Genomic DNA, 24,482 nt, shown 5'->3' with positions numbered 1-24,482 from the left:
GACGGTTCTCAGATGTTATAAACACACACAACTTGAAGTCAGAGAGTGACTCAAGGCATTCTGACATTACTCTGACCCACACCCCTTATAAGAGAATCTTATTTATATTCTGTTCATGATTGTATTGTTTGCTCCTCTATGAAAAAAATTGATTTTATCCCGCCGTTCAAGCTCGGGTAAGTCAGAAAACAAAGTAAAATAAGCAAAAGTTATAAATGACCCAAGGCTATGGAAAAATCTTTCATTGCAAGCAGAACTCACTCCCTACTCTCTAGCAGAAGTTAGAGTTCTCTTCAATAAGTAGCTGATAACACCCTTAGAGTCATGGATGAGGACCCCCAGGGCCACGACCCAGTACAAGACATGGTCTTATATCGCATTCCCACATGGAATGTTCAGACTCTGCCAATTACTGGATCTTTTCCTTCCTGATGTCCAGAGCCAACTCACCCTTGACAACCGTGAAGAATTTCAATACCAGGTGACGGGGCACCTGGGGGGCTCAGTTGGTTGAGCATCCAACTCTTGATCTCAGCTCAGGTCATGATCTCACTGTTTGTGGGATCGAGCCCCACATCAGGCTCTGTGCTGACAGTGCGGAGCCTGCTTGGGATTCTCTCTCTCCCTCTCTCTCCGCCCCTCCCCATGCTCCCTCTCCCTCTCAGAAATAAATACACTTAAAAAAATTAAATACCATGTGAAACAAAGGGAAATAAATGAGGCCACTGGCAACTGAAGAGCTGAAGAGCGGCACCAGGGACAGTCAGAGATGTTTAGAGACTGAACGTGAAGACCTCCATGTTTTGTGTAATGCAATCATCTCTTGCACATCCCCATGAAGTTTTCAGTAGATCTATCCCTGACAAATGCATGATAAATTCTCATCTAATTGGGGAGCTGTGACAGAACAGTGAGTATGTTTTCAGACTAAGAGCCCAAGAAACCCTAAGGAGACTCATGATATGTGAAGCGAATCTGAGCTAATTAACTGGAATCTGTCATTCCCCTCCCTTTTTTTCTCAAATAGTCATATTCCTTCTATCCTTTGACAATCTGTGGACAAAATGTCGAAGGAGAAGGAGAAGGAGAAGGAGGAGGAGGAGGAGGAGGAGAAGGAGGAGAAGGAGGAGAAGGAGGAGAAGGAGGAGAAGAACAATGACGACAACAACAACACAAGCAAAAAACCCTAGATCATTCTCTTCCACATCCATTATCAGAAAGTTATTTTCCTATCACCCTTTTCCCCACCACATGCAGGACCTTCGCACCTGCCCTGTAAGAGTTATTCCATCTTCTGCCATCTGCCCCCCACTCAGGTGAACACCGATGACCCAGAGTAGAGCAGTACAGGTAAGAAACAAAATCTGCACAAAGATTCTGCAGTGAGGCAGCTCAGATGACCAAAGTATCAAATCAGGAGAAAGAAAGAAAAAATTGCTTTTTCATGACATAAAGGAATAAGGGAAAAAAACCTAATTGGTTCACAATTCACGTCCCTCTGGCCCACCACGTAAGACACAGAGGCATGGTTCAACGTGAAAACCTCCTCTCTTGGTGTCCATTTTATCTCCTGAAACCTCCCTCCTCCTCAGGGCCCTGAACTGTCCGATTTCAGGACCCCTCTCAAAGCCTGGCTGTCACATTCCCATCCCTGCCCCCTCCTGGGGGCTTCCACTGGATCAGAAATGACCTGCTGTGCACCCACATACTCCATGTTAGTCACCAGGAAGGAAGGGATCTGTGTTCACCATAACACAGTAAAACGGAACCAAAGCAAAAGAGTGTGTTCTACAAACTCTACGAGCTGTTGCCTACACTGTTAAAAGCATAATGTAGTGGATCTATTTGAAGGACAGGGATTCAAAGGTATGAACTTCCAGTTATAAAATAAGTCACGGGAATGAAAAGTACAGCCTAGGGAATAGGGTCAATAATACTGTAGTAACATCATATGGTGACCGGCAGTGACTACATGTATGGTGGTCAGTTCCTAACGTTTATAATTTGTCGAATCACAATGCTATACACCTGAAACTCGTACAACATTGTACATCACCTACACTTCAGTAAACAAATAACACAAGCTTGCACAACGAATTCTAAATAGTTCAGCCTTCACTGAATATACACACTTTGCTAACCAAAAAAGAAAAAATTAGACTTCAGCCATCTATAAAAAATTGTGCATTTATCCCCCGTACTTAAGAAATTTTAAATTTAACCAAATTATAAAGAGTGGTTTACCACTCATAATTTTTCAGTTATCAATTATTTAATGTCTGTATTTTACTTATTTCCTATTTCTGTTATATCCATAAACTTTCAGACACCAGAGATATATTTTTTAATGTTTATTTATTACTATAAATTTACTGCTTAGGTTTTTTAATAAATAAATCATCTGCAAAGGTATTACTAGAATCTTTTGCTTCCAATAATGTCACACAAGGCTCAACACACACCAACAGTTCAAAGTCCTACCAAAAGTACTCTGACCTCTCTGCAAACTTTACACCGCTTCTGCAACATTACCACAGACGCAGAAATTATGGAGAGTATTCTGAATCACCCATTGGGTAAAGAATAAGTATGAAGGATATTAAAAGATACTTAAAACTAAGATGTGCTTCCTTAAAATTTTAATATAGGGGCACTTGGATGGCTCAGTCAGTTAAGTGTCTGACTTTGGCTCAGGTCATGATCTCACAATTCATGGGTTCGAGCCCTGTGTTTAAGCTGACAGCTCAGAGCCTGGATCCTGCTTCGGATTCTGTGTCTCCCTCTCTCTCTGCCCCTCCCCCACTCATGCGCACCTGCGAGCGCGCGCGCGCTCTCTCTCTCTCTTTCTCCCTCTCTCTCTCTCAAAAATAAATAAATATTAAAAAAAATTTTAGAATATAAAGCTTAAACTAATTTATTGGTTTTTTCAAACTTATTGAGATGGATATTAATGTAATTATTTTTAGGAAAAAAGTAGAAAGGATAAAACATTAAAGATAAAGGTAGAAATCAATATCATACTAACATGCTTCAGATAGGTCAATGAAAAATCTAGAGTTAGCTCTTTGAAAAATTCATACAATTGATGTAACTCCTGGGAATACTGATCAAGAAAAAAGACAGAAAATGGAAATAATCAGTATTAGAAATGATAAGGTGCATCATTATCAATCTCAAAGTTGTCAAAACAGACAGTAAGATGGTAGGAACTACGGCAATAATTTAGGAATATAGATTAAAGACATTAATTATTAGAAAAATAGAATTCACAAAGTCTGACCAAATAGAGATAGAAATCTAAATCACCATACAATTTTAAATACGTTGAATTAATTACTAAAGATATTCCTACAAATGGGGTGCCTGGGTGGCTCAGTACGTTAAGTATCCAACCCTTGATTTCGGCTCAGGTCATGACCACAGGGTCGTGGGATCCAGACCCACATCGGGCTCCACACTGAGCATGGAGCTTGGGATTTTCTCTCTCTCCCTCTGCCCCTCTTCCCTGCTCGTGTTCTCTCTCTGTAAAATTTTATATCTATCTATATAGAGATATATGAATTTTACCCGATTTTTAATGGAAGAATTGTACCAATGTTTCACAGACTCGCCCAGAGAACAGAGAGTTGTTAAATACATTCTAACCAGCTTTATATACTGGCAAAAATGTGATATCAAATCTTAACAGAGAAAGGACAGGTATGGAATACTGCAGGATGATCTCACTCACACATGCATATATATGTTCACACATAGACACACACCGAATTCCTTAAAAACAAGAAACTGATATAATTAAAAATCTATTCATACTTAACAACAAAATATTATCCATTAAAATCAAACTTCCTTGTTCCAATGAAGGAAGTTCAACACTTTACCACTGAGTATGAGGCTAGCTGTCAGCGTGTCATTAACGACCTTTATTATTTTCAGGTGTTTTTAGTTTCCTTTTATTTCTAGTTTGCTGAGTGTTTCTGTCATGAAAATGCTGAGCTTTGTCAAATGCTTTCCCTGCACCGAGATAATCATGTGGTTTTTCTTCTTCATTCGGCCACTGCAGTAGGGTAGGTTGGTTGGGTTTTGTGTGTTGGGTGCCCCCACGCTGGGTATGTCTGAGGTCGGACCCCATACATCAGTCTGTGCCGATCACGAGCTGAAGTGTCCCCAGGGTGATCTCCCCATTTCTTCTGTCTTTCAGCCCTAGACCACAATGAGGGCAGGGACAGTTTCCTTCATGCCTATACTATACGGGCTTCATTTAGGCTTCTTGATATATAATGTTTTAGTCTGGGGTCATTATTGCTTCAAATTATTTCTTTTTTCTATCCCCTTTGCCTTCTTTTCTAGCATTTCATATACATGTACTTTGAATAGTTTGATATTCCTCACCAATATTTTTTCACTGCTCTTTCTTTGAATTATAGGATGTTTCTTTGTCTATTTATAGCTCCTCAAATTCACTGATTCTTCTGCTATCTCAAATCTATTACTGAGATCAAAGTGTTAATTTTTAATTTATGTTATTGTAATTTTTAGCACCAGAATTAACATTTAGTTCTTTTTTACAGATTCCATTTTTAATTTTTTTCCTCATTGTTGATTAACTATTAACACATTTTCCTTTAATCATCTGAACACATTTTCTTTTAATTCCTTGAACATATTTGTGGCATCTTCTCAAAGGTTTTGCCTGCTGCGCCCCATATCTGTGTCCACTTGGTTCACTCTCCAATGATTTTTTTCTTAAGTATAAAGTCCTACTTTTCTGTTTCTTTGCATATCTAGGGACTTGGGTTGAACATCTGACATTATAAATAATATATGAGGGACGCCTGGGGGGGCTCAGTCGGTTAAGCGTCCGACTTCGACTCAGGTCACACACGGTTCACGGGTTTGAGCCCCGCCTTGAGCTCGAAGCCTGGAGCCTGCTTCGGATTCTGTGTCTCCCACTCTCTCTGCCCCCTCCTCTGCTCACACTCTGTCTCTCTCTCTCTCTCAAAAATAAACATAAAAAATTTTAAATAATATATGAGACAACTTGGGGTTCTATTTTATTTTTCTGAGGGTTGCTGCTTTTTCATTTTAGAAATATTCTTTGGCTCACACTGTAAAATCTGCCTGGCCCGTGAGTGCCACTTCTGGCTACGATGCCGTGATGTCGTGGCTTCCGAGTTCCCTTTTCCCCCCAGCTCCCCGGAATCCTTTGTGACTGTGTACACTTCACAGCCATCGAGCGATTCGGCAGCGATGCCTGGACACTCGGGTCTTGCACCCACGCTGTGATGGAGTGAGGGACCCATGCGAAGGTCCCCTCAGCCCCTCCCTGGTCTCTCCCTTGCAAGGCCTCCCAGTCACACTTTTAAAGGATCTGTCTCAGAATCCCTCCAGGAAAGCCGGGGCTTTGCTGCACACGCCTGAACCCAGTCTGTCAACGCCAGCTGGGGAAGCTGTGGGGAGCCTCTCCCCCTCTGAACGAAGTCCTCCCACCTCAAACAAACAAGGGCTCTGGGACTTTGCTTCTCACCCAAATAGAATCTGTTACCTCTTGCTGGCAAAACTGCTTGGTTTTCTCTGCCAGCCGCAAAATGAGTTCTCCAACCCCTGCAGCTGAGGCCGTATTTTGTTCCGTCCAAGGTTGGGTGGGAGCACCGGAGTGCTCCCAGACACAGAGCCAGACATCCCGTTCACCAACACTGTTTCTCACGAGTAAGCAGCTCTCCACGGGCAGTTCTGCATTGTGTGTTTTCTCCGGCCTCCCAGTGGCTGACTCCAAGAGTCTTTCCAGTTTTACGGGAGGTGGAAGGAACCACGCAAGTCAGTTCTCCTTTTCATCATGGTCAGCTCTTTTGTTTCTGTCCTCTTCTGCCAGGATACCTGGAAAGCACTTTCAAAATCTTATTCCAAACCTACACAAAAACAAAAACACTGAGAAAAAAAAAAAAAAAAGACTCACAAAAAAACTGACTAAATAAATAACCCGTGGAACATCTACACCAAATCGGGTGAGGATAATACAAATCTGTGGCTCACTGTACCTTCCTGGTTACACACTTCAGTGAAGTCTTCATGGTTCCCTAAGAAGGGTGACGCCTCCTGAGCCTGATCTCTAGAAACCTTTGGACTCCGTTTCCTGGAGCCCCTAATATCACCCTCCCCTCCACAGGGATGTGGGAACAAATGCAGAAGGAAATGGCAGGTGACATTACCTGTCCTTATAACCTGCAGCCCATTGACAGATACTTGAGGCAAATCCAGAGAACACTTCTCCAGGAAGCCCCTAGGGTCCTGATGCTGATGCCTTGCTAGAGGGAAAACCATCAGCTTGACAATAGCAAGGCCTCAGGTATCTCGGGAGCCCTCTTTGGCACATCACAGTCCCTCCGGAGGCCTCCCTTTGACCCTTACCCCCCCAACTCCACAGTGTAGAAGCAGTCACTCCTTGTAACCCCAGGGCAGCTCTTCCGGCCTGTGCTTTAATAACATCACTTTTTTTGCTCCAAAGACGTCTCAAGAATTCTTTCTTGTCCTTCAGCTCTGACCCCCGCAGCTCCCAAACCCCGTCAATACCATAACCAAACTAATGTAAGTTTGCTCCTGGGTGAGTCACTGGTAGAGACTGATGAGGGAAGCAAAGGCAAGAAAAACGTAGTTTAAATTAAATTCCCTTACAGCCTGCAGCCCGGTGACAGATGGCAGGGAACTGTGGGGAGTAACACTCCCCAGGACGTTTATGCTGCCTTAATGCCTTCACGTTCACACTTCCTTACAAACTAAAAGCAACCGTATCTTGACAACAGCTAAATCTTCAGGGTCCTGTGAGACCTTTAGCATCCAGAAATTCCTTGGAGACTTACGGTATCTATACCTCCCTCCTTCCACAAACTTGAAAGTATATCTATGTAATCAGTCGCCCCCCACAACCCCAGTGCAGCTCTCCCTGCCCACGGTCCTGTCCCCAGGCTGTAATAAAACCGCCTTTTTGCACCAAAGACGTCTCAAGAATTCCTTCTCAGCCGTCTGCTCACCAACCCCGCTTCAAATTTCATCAGAGCCCGCAGGTGGAGCTGTCACACGAAGGAAACTTTATTTGCAGCAAATAAGGACGCTCTGAGCAGGGGAGTGTGGGCTCCTTTTATTTAGGGTTTAGGACGAATATTCAGGAACTGGAGCTTTATCCGGCAAGGAAGGGCTGGCGAGGTGTGCACGGACACACCTCAGAAACACGCCCCAGAAGGGGGTCGGCTGTCATGTGAGAGTGGTTCAGGGTCCTCCTGGAGGTGAGGTTTTGCGGTGATGGGGGGTTTGTGGGTTCTGGAGATGATGGCCAGGAAAGAACTCTTGAAGACGTCTTTGGTGCAAAAAGGTGATTTTACTGCAGGACGGGGACAGGACCCGTGGGCAGGAAGGGCTGCCCTGGGACGAGGGGACTCTGGTTACAGACTATGGAGTGGGGGTGGCGGGCAAGTAAGGTCCAGGGGAAGTCACCAGTGAGATGTTCCTATGCCAAAGCCTCAGGATAGTGGAGGCCTGGCTGTTGTCAGGCTAAGGTGGTTTTTCCCTCCAGCAAAGCATCAGCACTAAGACAGCAGGGGGTTCCTGGAGAAAGGTTAAGTTGCCTCAAGGACTTGTCAGTGGGCTGCAGGTTATGAGGATATTTGGTTCTATCTGCCATTTCCTCCCGCCTCTGTTTCCACTTCACTAGGGCGGGCGGAGAGGGGAAGCAGAGGTAATTGTGCTTCCAGGGGGCGGGGCTTCCTGGGGCGGGGCTTCTGGGGGCGGGGCCTCCAGGGGCGGGGCGTGTGCAAGCTCCAGGCATAAACTAGATGTGGTCTCGGGCTAACAAGCGGAGCCTGGCTTACTTTGGAAACAACAGCAAGAGTTTTCTCAGAGATTCACGGCCTCCGATTTTGTTTTTAATTTTATTCATGTTCAAGCTAGTGAACATACAGTGTAGTCTTGGCTTGAGGAGGAGAACCCAGTGATTCACCTCCTACCTACAACACCCAGTGCTCATCCCATCCCTCCTTAGTGCCCACCACCCATCTACCCCATCCCCCAGCCACCTCCCTCCAGCAGCCCTCACTCTGTTCTCAGTATTAAGAGTCTCTTAAGGTTTGCCTCCCTCTCTTTTTATCTCTGATTTGGTCAGGCTCTTTCCTGGCCTGGTTGAGACCGTTCATTTTTACATTCCCACTGTTCCCTTAAAATCTTTAACATTTTTGCATTTCTTTGTTATTCTGACACCTCCTAGGAAGTTCTGCTGGAGGTGTGTGGGGCACAGGTGCTGGGCGGGGGCAGGGGCGATAGCTGGGGGCCCAAATGACTTCTCTTGTGCCCTGAAGGCCGCGTCTTTGTCTTTTTCTGGGGACCCCTAACTCTTTCCGGTCACACGACCTTTGCCATTTTCCCTCCCACTCTTCCCCGCTGTACTAGGCAGGTTCTTCAGAGAAAAAGAACCATAGGACATCTGGGCCCGAAGCCTGACCCTAACATTTGGTACGGAAACCCGGGGGGAGGTAGTAGCTCGCCTCCCTTGGCTGCACTCCCTCCTCGCCAAGCCAGACGCCAACCACCCTACTCACAAGCACCTACAGGAGCCGGTAAGGAGGACAGACCCCTCCTTCCCTCCTCCAACTACGGCTGACACCCACGAGAGATGTCTCGCAAGTCAGTCTCCTTTCCTCCGCACGCCGCAAGGCCCGCACGCCAATAGGCCCCTTATTGCAGCGAGAGGGACGCCTCGCCCTGCCACGCCAATGGGGAGTAGCCAATGGGGAGTAACGAGTCTAAACCGCCTGGATCTCTCACCCGCCCCTCCTATGTCTGTTAAAAAACTTCCGGCTCCTGGGCTTACAAGGTGAACTTCGTCTTAACCGACTCATCCGCCTTTGCACTATAGTCTGGCCTCAATACAAATTAGATAATGATTCTCAATGGCCACCCGAGGGGTCTTTACAATACCAAATCTTAACCGATTTGGACAATTTCTGCCATCAGCTGGGAAAATGGGGAGAAATACCCTACGTCATGGACTTTTGGAACCGCAGGTCTCGCCCCAACCTATGTTCCTCCTGCCCCTCTGCACGCGTGCTCCTTGCCCGCCCACAACCCCCCGACGACCCCACCTCACCAACTCCCCCGATCTCCCACCCGTTAGAGGATCTGGCCACACCGCCCATCGGCCCTCGCCCCCCCCCATACTCCCAACCCCCAGCCATCCCGCCCTCGCCTCCCATATCATCCCAAACTTGTGCTCAGGCCCCTCCCATCGAACAGGCCCCAGTAGCCAACTTGCCTCTCCGAGAGGTGGCAGGACCTGAAGGCCTAGTCCGAGTTCACGCCCCCTTCTCCCTCCAAGACTTATCCGCCACTGAAAAGCGGCTAGGGTCATTCTCGGCTGACCCCACCCAATACGTTAAGGAATTCCAATACCTCGCCCAAGCCTACAGTCTCACATGGCATGACATCCATGTGATCCTCACCTCTACCCTCACCCCTGAGGAGAGGGAGTGCATCCAGGCCACAGCCAGAGAACATGCAGACCAAACCCACATGACTGACCCCACTATGCCCGTAGGGGCCGATGCTGTCCCGGCGGCCGACCCCAATTGGAACTACCAACATGCGGGCAATGGTCACCGGTGCTGGGACCAGATGATCCGGTGCCTACTAGCAGGCATGAGGGCAACTTCACACAAATCAGTAAATTTTAACAAACTTCAAGAAATAATACAGGACCCCCATGAAAACCCCGCAGCCTTCCTTAGCTGGCTCACAGAGGCACTTACCCAATATACCAGACTAGACCCTTCCACCCCCGCCAGGGCCACAGTATTGGCCACCTATTTTATTTCCCAATCAGACCCCGATATGCGAAAAAAAACTAAAAAAGGCCGAAGATGGTCCTCAGACCCCCATGGCCGACCTGGTAAAGATGGCCTTTAAAGTTTTTAATGGCTGAGAGGAAGCTCAAGAACAACCGCGACAGGCCCGTCTCCAACAAAAGGTACAATTACAGACCCAAGCCTTGGTAGCTGCCCTGAGGCCAGCCACAATAAAGCCCTCCAGACCACGGCCCCCTCCGGGGCCTTGCTTTAAATGTGGCCAAGAAGGCCACTGGTCTCGTCAGTGTCCCCATCCCAAAAAGCCTACCAGTCCATGACCATTGTGCCAGCAAATGGGCCACTGGAAATCCGACTGTCCTAACCCAAGGGACGACAGACTCGCAACGCCTCCACGTGGCGAGGCTTCACCCCGACTGGACTCTGCCTTCCAACTGCTGGAGATGGAGGCTGACGACTGACGAGGCCCAGACTCAGGAACTCCGGTGACCCACGCTGAGCCCAGAGTAAAACTCCAGGAAGCGGGTAAGTCCATCTCCCTTCTGTTGGACACGGGGGCCACCTATTCCGTCCTGCCGAGCTATTCCGGCCCCACCACGCCGTCCTCCGATTCGGTCGTGGGCATAAATGACACCCCCTCCATTCCCCCATGCACACCGGTACTCACCTGCTGTCTGGATGGCCTCCACTTCTCCCACTCCTTCCTAGTTATCCCCTCCTGCCCCGTCCCCCTGTTGGGCCGAGACATCCTCAATAAATTAGGAGCCTCTATACACCTACCAGCTATCTGTCCCTCTCCCTCCCCCACTCATCTCCTACTATCACAGACAACACAGACCACAGCCTCAACCCACACCCAGACCTCCCAGTAGACCCAATCGTATGGGATACATCCACCCGGACAATCGCCACCCATCACCAACCTGTCCTCATTAAACTCAAAAATCCATCGCAATTCCCGTCTAGACCCCAATACCCAATCTCCCACACCCACCAACTAGGCATAAAAGCCCATCATCAATCGCCTACTCAAGGAAGGCCTCCTAATCCCATGTCACTCCCCCTGCAACACCCCAATCTTGCCTGTAAAAAAGCCTAATGGCTCATATAGACTAGCACAAGACCTCCGAATAACCAATGAAGCTGTAATCCCCATCCACCCAGTAGTGGCCAACCCATACACCCTCCTCTCCCAAATTCCCCCGTCCACAACCCATTTTACAGTGCTTGATCTCAAAGATGCCTTTTTCACTATTCCCCATATCCTGAATCCCGATTCCTCTTTGCCTTCACACGGCAAAATCCAGTCACCTCTTTGGCCTGCCAACTCACATGGATGGTACTTCCCCAGGGGTTCCGTGATAGTCCCCATCTCTTTGGGCAGGCCTTGGCCAAGGATCTCCTCAAAGCCCCACTCTCTAGTCACTGTACTCTACTACAATACGTAGATGACCTCCTACTATGTGGAACCTCTTTCGACCACACCAAACAAGAGACAATCCATACCCTAAACTTCCTGGCTAACCTGGGGTATCGAGTCTCCCCACACAAAGCCCAAATCTGTACTAATACAGTCACGTTCCTGGGAGTCTCACTCACACCTACCACCAAGGCCCTAACCCAAGACCGTCTCCAAGCCCTCCAAACCCTGTCCCCACCTACCAATGCAGATGAAATCCTCTCCTTCCTGGGCTTAGTGGGCTTCTTCCGACATTGGATCCCTAACTTTGTTGTACACGCAGCCCCCCTATACAAAGCAGCCAAGGAAACCCCCCAAGGCCCACTCTCCAGCTCGGGATCGGTAGCAAGGGCCTTCCAACAGCTGGTCACATCTCTAGTCACTCAACCGGTCCTTTCCCTACCCAATGTTTCAAAGCCTTTCCTCTTATACACAGATGAAAGCGCTGGAATTGCGACAGGGCTCCTAGCCCAACCATGTGGCCCCAAGTTACAAGCTGTCGCCCACCTCTCTAAAAGACTGGACCCTACCATCGGGGGGTGGCAACCCTGCCTTAGAGCACTTGCAGCAGCAGCCACCCTGACCAAAGAGGCACTCAAACTCACCCTACACTGCCCCCTAACGGTATTCTCATCGCACCGTCTATCTGATCTCCTTATACATAAGGCCCTGGCACACGTCTCCCCATCACGCATACAACTGTTCCATCTGCTCTTTGTTGAAAATCCTGAAATATCTCTCCAACTCTCCCCCAGACTTAATCCTGCCACCCTACTTCCACAAATCAACACCCTCCAAGCCGCTGCACACATACAGCCCGCTGTTTGCTTTTTATATGACCAAACCGACAGTATATGCTCCCAAACCTCCCCCACCCAATATGGAGGGTGCCCCTATAGCTATTGTAACAGGCACTGGCTCAACCGAAACTGTTTCACAGGGAAAAAGACAGCCCGCTTCTGCTTACAAGGTAGCAACTTTACCCTTACTATCCCTGATCCATGGGATATCCACTGGCAAACCGGGACAAGAGGCAAACTGTATCAGAATGGCCATCACTCTAACCCCGTCTCCTCTTTAACCATCTATCGAACCCACAAACCCGCAATGGCTCCTTCCCTCTCCAACCTTAAAGATCTTACGCAAACGATCACAGACCAAGAAAACCAGCTCAACACCCAACTGCAGACACCCCCCGCACAACATCCCTTCTCATGGCTTACACTAATCAGACAAGGAACAGTCCTGCTTAACCACTCCGGCTTAACTAACCTGTCACACTGCTTTCTTTGCGCATCCCTCCAGTGGGATCCAGTAACAGCCGTCCCATTCCCCACCCCCTTTCCCAACACCACTAACTCCACCAACCACCCCAGAAGTCAGATCTCCCTACAGGTTCCCATCCTCACTGAGACCCCTCAATACAACACATCTCACCCAACATGCTACTCTTCTTATGCCTCCCCAACTTGCCCCTCCCCCTTGCCTATGCCTAGCCACAATCCCCCCTCAGGGGAATTCTACTGGTGCAATGGCACAGCTTATAAACAAATACCCAAAAACGCTTCTGTCTCCCAGTCATCATCACCCCCCAACTCACCCTATACGGACAGGAGGAACTCCATTAACTCCTCGAATTCCACCTCCAAAAACGAGCCGTTTTCCTCCCACTAATGGTCAGACTATCCCTGGCCACCTCCCTGCTGGCCGCCAGGGTTGGGACCGTCTCCCTAATACACTCCATTAGCTCCTCCGGGGATCTGTCAGGCTCCAAATCGCAATAGAAGCCTCAGCAACCTCCCTATCCACCTTACAAAGGCAGATCAACTCCCTAGCACAGGTCACTCTACAAAACCGACGGGCCCTAGATCTCCTGACAGCAGAAAAAGGGGGAACATGCCTGTTCCTGAGGGAGGAATGTTGCTACTACCTCAATGAATCAGGCTTAGTTGAAACCAATATAGAACACATAAAAGAAATCCAAAAAACCCTATCCGCCCGCCCAGGATCCTCAGACCCCCTAACCTCCTGGTGGCAATCACCCCTCCTAACTTGGCTCCTCCCCATAGTCACCCCACTAGTTGCTATCTGCATAATACTTATGCTCTTACCTTGTTTTCTCCGTTTCATATGGAAACGAATTCATGAAGTTTCCCAGGTTGCATTTCACCAGATGGTGGTCCGGCCGTATTCGCGCATTCCAACCTCAGACCCCACATACCATGATGTCGCCCCTGCACCCGCAGGAAGCAGCCAGATCAGATCCGTCACCCATTATCACCAATAAGAGGTTGGAATGTCAGGATGTCCCTGGAACCACAGTGGAGGGGACGGCCATCTTGCCAGTGGAAAATCCCCAACGGTAGGCCCCGAGCAGCGCGCCAGAACGAACTGGAGGTCAACCAATCACCGAGCGACAGCACGACCTGGAGTGAAAAAGGCCCACCCGGACCTAAACCCGGAAACGCTGCAGCTTAAAAACCCCATCCCACCACACCCGGGCGCGACTTCCCTGACTCCTCTCTCTCTCTCTCTCTCTCTCTCTCTCTCTCTCTCTCCCTCCCTCCCTCCCTGAGTCACGGAACCTCGCCCGAGACTTAGTTCCCAATAAAGCCTTTGACTGCAAAAATTTTTTAGCCTCTGACTCCTATCTTTACCCTGCCCTGCGCCTGACCTTAACAACATCCATGTACATAAAGAGAAGAGAGGTCGGCTCCTGCAGGCATGGAGGCTGACAATCCGCTGTCCGAAAGCCAGAGGCCCGGGAGCAGGGACGTCCCAGGGTGGGAGGGGAAGGAGGAGGAGAAGCCCCCGCTTCCCGCTTCGGTTCTACCCTGGCCCCCCAGGCAGGATGAGGCCCACCCCCACTGGGGAGCGCCAGCTTCTCTACTGGGTCTATTGATTCCAATGCTCATCTCTTCTGGAAACACACACACACACACACCGCTCTCTGGGCATCCCTTGGGCCTGGCAGCTTGACACATAAAATCAGCCATCACACCAACCTTCCAAAACTCCTCGCCTTTTCCTATTCTGAGAAAATGACCTCGCTACTTACTTCAATAGCAGCAGCAATCAGATTAGAACCTGCACAAACTGTCACACTCCACCTGTGTCTGTCAGGAGACAACGTGCCTGACATTACGGAAAAACTTCCTGAGCCTTCTCACTCAAGAACTTCCCCCCACAGTTGTATCTCTGCCCCACCACACTTCCTGTTGACTAGATTACTTCCACGACAACAAATACGCTAATGATGAAGTTTTGGGGTGATGGGGGGCTCATGGGGTCCGGACCGGACAACCAAGTAAGAATTCTTGAAGACGTCTTTGGTGCCAAAAGGTGATTTTATTAAAGCATGGGGACAGGACCCGTGGGCAGGAAGAGCTGCACTGGGGTTGCGGGGGTCGGGGGGGGGGGTGGTGGTGACCGTTTTATGGAGTCTGGGAGATAAAGTGAAGGGGAGTTTCCAAACAGACTTCCACATGCTGAAGGCTCCCTGGAGGCCTGGCTACTGGTAGGCTAAGGTTGTCTCTCCCTCCGGCAAAGCGTCTCCATCCAGGGAGCTAAGCTCCTACAGGGAGGTCACTGTGCCTGTTTCAAGGACTCGTCACTGGGCCATAGGCAGCAGTAAGGGTATTTTTCCTTTGCCTCAGTTTCCCACATCACCATGGCAAGCACTTAAACCCCTTGCCTTTGCTCTTGGGGAGCTGGGCGTGTCCCACCTGGCGTGGGGGAGAGGTACCAGCTTATGCTTTGCCCCTTAGCCTGCCTCATGCTCCTTCACCAGCAAGTGTCTCCCACCTGTACCAGGAAGCAAGTAAAAACCAAACAAACAAGAATTTGACAAATTTGACAAGAGACACCCCTTCCTTACTACCTCACTTGTCTACTGTCCTCTGGATCATAATTACTCACAAAAGCCGGGTCCACACCTACTTCAGCCCACTGGAATCATGCTTCTAACCTTGCCACCCAAACTCAGGACGCATGTCAGGGTCACGGTCAACCTTCATAATTTTGTAACTGATGTTCACTTTAAAGTCCTTATTCACGCCTTTCAGCAATACTTGACCTGGTATCTTTTTTAGTCTCCTTGAAAACATTTCTGCCGTCAGTTCCTGTGATCTCACACTCGTGCTTTCTCCCCATCCCTCACTGAGTGTTCCTCCTCGGTCACCTGTTTGGGATTTTCCTAATTCTTCTTGATCACATGATGCTACAGGGCTCCAGCTCTCAACCTTAAACCATTTCCCCGTGCTACACCAACTGTCCAAGTGGTTGCATCTATACGTCGATAGCTCCCAAATCCAGCTTACCTCCAGCTCAGATTGCTAAACTCAATTTAACACGCAAATATGCAACGCTGAACTTTTTTCTCTGGCCATATATTAATTAGGTTTAACAAATTTAAAATGCCCAAAGCAAATGTCTTGTTTTCCTTCAATAAAACCTCATTCCTACAGTGCTTCATTTTTCAGTCAATGGCATCTCTAAATACTTGATTCCTCTAGTCCCATGGCTGTGAATCATGACTGAATCTTCTTCACAGCCCACATGCAATGCGTTAAAAATACATATTGTGTGTCTACCTTCCAATTCGGAATCTGACTTCCCCGTGGTACCACATCTTCAAACCCACCGGTACCGCCCAGCTGCTAGACCGTGATGATAGCTTTCACTCCGGAACCAAGTGCACGCTTCTCACAGCATCCAAGGTCATGGTCTAACATGCCGTTTCACCACGTGTTTTTTTACTTAAGATTTCCAAAGGGTCCGTGTGACTTCTCTTCCAGCTCTGTGTATCTGTTTGACTCTCATTCCTTTCCTCCCAATAGAATACAAAGACACACGAGGGGAAAACTCGTTTTGCCGACGGCAATCTCAAGGCACTCTGACTAATGCCCGGGCCACAGGCGCTCGGTGCATGTGTGGATTTATGAAGCAGCCCGGGCCCTCCACAGTCCGCCAGGCCCGACGTGGTCCGGCCCCGCACTCCTCTCCTCGTCTGCTCCCTCCTCTGCCCTCTTTCTCTGGGCTGCTGCTTCTGCTGCCCATAAACAGGCCGATCACACCCGCACACCCACCCCGTGCCTGAGACACCCGCACGTGCTTCCTCTTTCCTCCTGGTCTCGGTGCCTTTATTCCTGGTCGCTGATCCCTGGAAAACATTCCTTTTTTTTTTTTTTAATGTTTATTATTTGAGAGAGAGACACACACACAGAGCAAGCAGGGGAGGGTCAGAGAGAGAGAGGGAGACTTAGAATCGGAAGCAGGCTCCAGGCTCTGAGCTGCCGGCACAGAGGCTGACGTGGGACTCGAACTCATGAACCGTGAGATCATGACCTGAGCCGAAGTCGGATGCCTAACCAACTGAGCCACCCAGGCGCCCCTTTGAAAGACATTCTCACTGAGCTCAGCAGCTCCCACGTTGCCCCTTTGCAGCCTTACTTCTTTCCACGGCATCTGCATGTATCTGACAGCATACTTAGAAGCAAACATTTGTTTTAGAGAAAATTCTTCAGGGACACTTCACCTAACAGTAGCCAAGGAGGTCTGGGTCTGTCTTGCCATCAGCTGAACAAGGTGTGAGCGTCACCAGCTGAAGACTCTACGATGTCACCTCCACACTGTTATGGACGGTGACAGAGGCGGTTACTCCTCCTGCACACTGCTTTGGGGCTTGCTAATCTACAGCGGTCATGATACTGCTTTTATTTATTTCCTTTATCTTTACTCTTTTTGTCATCAAACTTTTGTACAGATTGTGTGTTTAACTATTTAAATGAAAGTGTATCATTAATTTGATAATAATGATATACTCAAAGTATGAAAACGCTCTCTCTACAAAGTATTTCTTGAAAACAAGTTAGCATTCTAAGATACAGTGGGACTGTACATTCATGAGATCAATGGTACACGTTCTAAGAACCTCCCCCCACTACAATGAAAGGCTCATAAAAGTCTCGGGTTGGCCACTCTATCCTGGCACCTGTGACACTGTTTAGTTAGACAGTAGTCACTCAACAAGAATCTGTGAATGGAAGGGATACTAAAGAATAAGCGTAGGACCAGGAATTGATGTTGAAAATAATGACTATTCAGAAAAATATTTTATGTATTATGCCCATCAGCCATACGTAAGATTGTCGTTTGCATCATAACTTTTTTGTATTCAGAAATATCACACCGTTTGACAAAAATAGAGAGAGGCCTGATCTTCCCTCGTTTAACTTGTACATCGTGAGTCCTAGTAAAACGAGATTTTTAGGCACATGGTTGTTAATCATTTGTCTTTCCAATATTTACAAGTGATTAGGTACTTGGCCCAGTTATCTTCTGGATCGAAATCTTTAATTTTTGGCCAGATGTTATCATCTCCCAGAGGACAAATTAGTGATGATAATGATAATATCATTGTAAAACACAGCCACGAAGATGAAAACGAGAAAATTCTGGTGAAAAATCAGAAGACACCTAAATAAAGACACAAATCGTGTTTATGGATTATTAGACTCAACATAGTGAAGAGTGCAGTTCTACCAAAGCCAATCTGTAGATTTACTGCAATTCTTACCCAAAGTCCACAAAGCTTTTTGTAGGACACATACAAGTTTATTCTCAAGTTGACAGGGGAAGGCACAGGCCTAGTAAACCTAAGTCAACACTGATAAAGAATAAATACAGCAGAAGAGCCACTCAATACAATATTTTGGTTACTCTAAAGGTACAGTAGTCAAGAAAGTATGGGTATTGGCAGATAAATATAGACACCTGTCAACAGGACAGAATAGAGAACCAAGAAACAGGGTAACAAAAATAATGCTGAAATGGGTTTTGACAAAGGTGCGATGGTTATTCACTAGGAGAAGAAGGCCCTCCCCACCAAATGGTGCCACACCCAAAATCAACACATAAATAAACTCTGACCTAAAAAGCACAAGTCATACACTAATGACAAATGTATCATAAACGTGTAAAATGTACAACTAAAAAATTTTTAAGAAAAAAATAATAGAAAATTTTCAGAACTAGGGCAAGGCAGAGAGCTTTAGACGTGACACAACGCCCAAGCTATAAGATAAACATTGATCAGTGGACCTCATCAGAACCTAAAATTTATGTTCCACAAATGGTGGTGTGCAGAGTGAGAATACACACCAGCGACGGAGAGAAAATATGTGCAAGCCACACACACAAGGGGCCAGTATCCACAGTGCACAAAGAGCACTCACTACGTACAGTGGCCATCACATTAGAAAACGGGTAAAAGGCAGGAGCAAAGTGAGATGTCCAACCTCATGATCGGTCAGGAAATGCAGACTAAGCCACATGAGCCACCGCCACACACGATCCAGTGGCCAGGACGGAGCGCGGTGACAATGTCCAAAGCTGGCATGTGCCTGGCGAGGACCTGACGGTCTGGGTGGCCGGAGACCAGTTTGGCAGGTTAGCATCAAACTAAAGGTGCAGTTACCACACGGACCAGCAAGTGCGTTCGTGGTCACTTATCCTGGGGAAACGAACACTTTCACTCACACAAAAACCTGTGCACAAATGTTCACAGCAGCTTTCTTTGCAGGAGCCAAACACTGGAGGTGGCCTAGCTGTTCTTCCAGAGCTGAGTGGTGAAACAGTGGCCTGTCCCCTCCGCAGAGCGCTTGGCAACGAAAGGACAAGTGGTGGACACTCCCCGCTGGGATGAAGGTCAACAGGATTGTGCTGAGTGAAGCAGGCCAACCCCAAAAGGTTCCGCAACACGTGACCCCACCGATGTCACACTCTTGAACTGACAGCCACAGGAAACTGGAGAACAAGTCGGCGGTTATGGGCAGGTAGACAGGGGTGGGGAGATGGGAAGAGGGTAGTTGGTGGCTATAAAAGGACAACAGAAGAGCCTGTGGCAATGAACCAGGTGAGCACCATGGTGTGAACCTACCTGTAGAAGAAAGTGAATACAGCCGAGGGCACGTGCGCACGCGCGCGCACACACACACACACACACGGGTCCAGTAAAACTGGAAAACACATGGAAGATAAACAGGTTGCATCAATATTGACATCCTACTTCTGATATCCTACTACGGATCTGCAAAATGTCATTGCTACGGACAGAATGTCTGTGTGCCCCCAAAATCACACGTTGAAATCCTAAACCCTAAGTGATGGTATTGGGAGGTAACGGTCTTTGGGAGGGGATGAGATCATGAGGGTGGAACTGCCATGATGGAATCACTGCCCTCATGAAAGAGAGCCCAGAAAGCTAGCTCGCCCCTCCCCCCACGTGAGGACACAGCGAGAAGACATCAGCTATGAACCAGGAAGCAGGTCTCACCAGACACCAGATCTGCCGACGCCTCAATCCTGGACCTCCAGTCTTCAGGACCAGAAGAAATAGGTCTATTTCCCCAACCACCATGGGGGAAAGCTGGATAAAGGATACACACGCTCTCTCTCTCTGTACTCTTTTTCACAAATATATGTGAATTTAAAATGATCTCAATAAAAATTATAATCAAAACTAAAATGTGACAAAGAAGCCCCATCTATGAGAGTTGTTAAACGACCCAAGGACTTTAAAAAAAAAATTCTGTAATATTTTCAGTACCCATACAAATCAAATTGAGATAAGCCAAAAAATATTGGGCAAAATTTCAGATCAGGCAACCTTTAAGGAAACTACCCAATGTACGGAACATATTGTGTATTTTATATATACACAGGCACGCATGTGTATATATTCACCGTATGATATATTAGCTTGCTAAAATTGCATTTTGATTCCAAAAATTACCATTTACCACTCAGAGTTGTTTCAAGTAAACTGAGAATTTAAAAATTTTTCAAAATCACAGAGTAATATTCATTACCAATCACTTATTTATCTATCAGCCACATTTGTCTGAACCGGATTTTTTTAAGAACCTAAAATTAGGAAGCTTTTTGGTGCATTTAAATGAAGATTCACTGAAGCAAGAATGCTTTCTGTTTTTCCAAGTAGCTCCCCGTGGTTTACGTTACACTGAATAAGGAACTTCATTTTTTAAAAAGTAAAACTTCCATTAACACTTTGAGAAGAAGAAAAACAGCTCTTAATGAACCAAAAACTCAACGAGGGGAACAGAGCACGCAGTGTGTGAACAGCAACCCTGGGAGAAGGTGACTTTTCATTCGGCGTCACCAATCGGATCAGTTTAAAGGGCGTCTGAAGAGAATGAACTCGGCAGTTAGGGAAAGAAGAGGTAAGGAGTCTCCCAGCGCATCTGGGAATGAACCCAACTATTTCTGGGACAATTCACCACCTGAAGTGGGCTCTCAGGCCTGGTTTGGAGTGACTCGGGGAAGAAGCCATACCACCACATCAGACACGTAAGCCTGGGTAACCGCGCTTTCTCAGTAAGTCTACTTTCTTACGCAGCATTCCATAAAACTGAAATGAATCAGAGGATGTGTAGTACAATAAAAATATCACGAAATTAGAGTGACAAGTATAATAAGAGAATCGTAAAAAGGAAAGAACTGGGAATCGATTGTATAAAAACTTTGAAAGAGGGGCGCCTGGGTGGCTCAGTCGGTTGAGCGTCCGACCTCGGCTCAGCTCATGATCTCACGGTTCGTGGGTTCGAGCCCCGCGTCCGGTTCTGTGCTGACCGCTTGCTCAGAGCCTGGAGCCTGCTTCAGATTCTGTGTCTCCTTCTCTCTGCCCCTCCCCCACTTACGCTTTGTCTCACTCTGTTTCTCAAAAATAAATGAATGTAAAAAAAAATTTTTTTAATTTAAAAAAACTTTGAAAGAAATTTAAGTCACATACAAGGGTATGACTTGGAGGATGATGGACTCTGAGAATTAACAAACGTATTAATTAGAGAGAAAACAAGAAGACCCCACAAGTTCTAAAATCGCTAAAAAAATTAAAAATAAAAAGCTATGAATGATACATTTTGTAACTAGACCAGACATCTATCTCCTCCTGAGAAACAGTCCTTCAGATGGGAGCCAAGAACATATTAATTATTTGGAATAAAGGAGACGTCTGCAGGGAAACCACTGGATTATGCAATATTCAGTTGGAACAACCAGTCACTCTACGTGCCCCAGACACGACCAGAAAATCAGAGTACGGAGTATCTGGTGGTTTGTGACTGAGGTCACATTTGCAGGTTAGCTCCGAGTCTGCTAAGGATAGTCATCACCCAGATGCGCCTTACCGGAGGTCCCGGGCACTTTTGGATTTACGGAGTGTTTCCGACACAGACACATGCACCACTTTCAGGGCTCCGTGGAGTATGTGGAGTAGGTGGCCAAATAATACGGGAAAGACCAGATGTGAAGTCCAACAGTGTTCTGAGAAGTATCGACCACCTTATACATTGGCAGAACTTCAATCTCCCACATCGAGGCCTTTGGTTAATATCATTTAAATAACATTCTCTCCCAAAACAAAATAATGCTCTGCGGGCACATCAAGGGGCCCCACGCCCCAGCCTTCCAGCTCACGCATGATTTTTAGCAGTTTTTGTTTATTGATTCAAAGGCTTTTCTCCTTTGAATTTCTATTGAATAGTTGAAAGGAAAGATGTGTCTCATGTCTCAGTTAATCATAATAATGGAGCCACTGTGATCCCATAGAAATGACAAGAATTTCAGGCACAAGCATTGGAGGAATTTCCCAATATTAAGAGGAAATCGTGTAGCAGGAACAGTTAGTCACGGCCATGGCGGTCTTCCCCAGAGCCCTCGGAAACTGCCCGAGCTCGGCAGGGCGAGCCTCAGTGTCTGGTTTATTCCTCCAAGGGCGTCCAGATGGGACTGAGGTCTTGGACCGTCCTTCTGGTGCAGACGCACCTGACAACTACCTACTATTTCCAGCTCTTATTAAATTTTTTTTAACGTTTTATTTATTTTTGAGACAGAGAGAGACAGAGCATGAACGGGGGAGGGGCAGAGAGAGAGGGAGACACAGAATTGGAAGCAGGCTCCAGGCTCTGAGCCATCAGCCCAGAGCCCAACGCGGGGCTCGAAAGCACAGACTTCGAGATTGTGACCTGAGCTGAGGTCGGACCCTTAACTGACTGAGCCACCCAGGCGCCCCTCCAGCTCTTTTTTTTTTTCCAACGGTTTTTTTTTTTTTTTTTTGTTTGTTTGTTTGTTTTTTGGGACAGAGAGAGACAGAGCATGAACGGGGGAGGGGCAGAGAGAGAGGGAGACACAGAATCGGAAACAGGCTCCAGGCTCTGAGCCATCAGCCCAGAGCCTGACGCGGGGCTCGAACTCACAGACCATGAGATCGTGACCTGGCTGAAGTCGGACGCTTAACCGACTGCGCCACCCAGGCGCCCCTCCAGCTCTTAATTCAAATCCAGAACAGCAGGGGCGCCACCTGGGTGGCTCAGTCGGTTAAGCATCCAGCTCTTGATTTGGACTCAGGCCATCACACCAGAGTTTTATGAGTTCGAGCCCCATGTGGGGCTCAGCGCTGACAGTGTGGAGCCTGCTTGGTATCTCTGTCTCTGTCTCTCTCTTCTTCTCTCTCTACCTCTTCCCCATTCATGCTGTCTCTGTCTCTCTTAAAAAATAAAGAAACTTGATAAAAAATTCAAATTCAGAGCAATAGTGCAGACGGGAGGGGAGGGTCACAGTCTTGGAAGGGACTAGGCACTGACATAGAACACCTAAGAGCCAGCGTGAAAATAAGTAATTTTAAAATACATCCATTTCTGGAAAATGGAATGCAAACAACGGCATGGGATCACTGTTGTAGCCACACACCAATTAAAGTATAGATATTTTGGGGCACTTGGGTGGTTCAGTTGAGCATCCAACTTCTGCTCAGGTCATAGATCTCGCAGTTCATGAGTTCGAGCCCCACGTCAGGCTCTGTGCTGACAGCTCGGAGCCTGGAGCCTGCTTCCGATTCTGTGTCTCCCTCTCTCTCTCTGCCCCTCCCTTGCTTGTACCCTGTCTCTTTCTGTCCCTCGAAAATAAATTTTTAAAAAAATTTTTTAAAAATAAAATAAAGTACAGATATTTCTATGAAGTCAACTTCTCCATGTAGGGACTCTAATTCCAACATCAGTTTAGGGTGGGATGTGCAACAGTCTATTGGTTAAATCTGAAAAACAATGCCTGTGGGACCTGATTTTTAGGAAAGATATAAGTAGAAAAAAATCACTCTGAAAACCTTAACTTCCTGTGTATAGAAACTTCTACTGGAATATGTTCTGGGATCATTAGTGAAAACCCTGATTGCATCAGTCTTTTGTTTCTCATACCTGAAAGGCACCTGCACTCCTTCATGGATTTTTATCCCCAAATAGCTGTTTGGGTGTATTTCACTCAGTGCCCTTCCTAAATTCAGTCACTTAGGCAAATGATGAAGCCACAGAATCTGGGCTGCTGTCGATGATGATGTCCAGATGCTGCATTCCCATCTAAGGTGTCTGTCACACACCAGGGGGACGGGAGCAAGGACTGTGATCCAGAAATCACGCTGGTGACAGAAAGCCCGTCATCGGAAAGAAATGCAGCCTGACCTGGTGTCGCAGTGTCACCCCCTCTGGACAGCCGAGGAGCAACAGTAAAAGTGACAGTAATCTCACACAGGGCTGACCCTGCTCTGCCGACCCTGGGCTACAGGGCCAGCGGAACTGGAATCCACGTCCGCCATCACATAAAACCTGTTTTCATAACCACTTGCGAGAAGCAGTGGGATGATTAGCACAGCTCCCTCGTGGAGACCAGCGTCCCTCCTGGTGACCTACAGGGTGCGTTCAGGGTGGCTGATACCCTAGACTGGGGGGGAAAATACCCACAAAAGCCCGTAGGATTCGCCATTCCATACGGGAGGAAACCAATTTTCAGATGAGTTAAAAAGCGTCCCATAATCACAGAGCCATTTTCTCAAGTTCCACGCCACTTTAACTAAGACTCTGAGTTCCTAAATTCCAGAGGCGAAGTCTGGTTCGCTCCCGGCTCTCGTTGCTTTCTGTGCTTCTGCAGAAGAGGGGTGTGGAGTGGGGGCAGACAGGGGAGAGGGGGTGCTGCATCCAAACGTACCACAGCCACAGGTCCACACCCGTCCGCAGAGATGGTGCCCGGCCTCCAGGGAAACACTACCCGCCACGTGGATTGGAGAGTCACAGAGAGGTGCCCGCTCCTGCTGCAGAAGAGGAAGGGCG

At 47.5% G+C, this 24,482-nt stretch overlaps 1 protein-coding gene across 1 annotated transcript; it reads left to right on the top strand.

Annotated features, from left to right (window-relative positions):
• The first annotated feature begins 8,807 nt into the window (after nt 1-8,807).
• On the top strand, nt 8,808-13,707 carry LOC123386413. Its single transcript, XM_045060804.1, has 2 exons — nt 8,808-10,370; nt 13,551-13,707. The coding sequence occupies exon 1, from the start codon at nt 9,031-9,033 to the stop codon at nt 9,946-9,948; it is 918 nt and encodes a 305-aa protein (XP_044916739.1). The 5' UTR covers nt 8,808-9,030; the 3' UTR covers nt 9,949-10,370; nt 13,551-13,707.
• The last annotated feature ends 10,775 nt before the right edge of the window (nt 13,708-24,482 follow it).

Source organism: Felis catus, chromosome B4 (genome assembly GCF_018350175.1).
Source record: "Felis catus isolate Fca126 chromosome B4, F.catus_Fca126_mat1.0, whole genome shotgun sequence".
Lineage (NCBI taxonomy): Eukaryota > Metazoa > Chordata > Mammalia > Carnivora > Felidae > Felis > Felis catus.
The sequence above is the reverse complement of the archived record's forward strand: the minus strand, read 5'-3'. Positions and strand labels throughout refer to the sequence as shown.

What these genes read in the sequence shown, in the direction of transcription:
- LOC123386413 (XM_045060804.1), top strand. Translation starts at nt 9,031, where the DNA reads ATGGACTTTTGGAACCGCAGGTCTCGCCCCAACCTATGTTCCTCCTGC.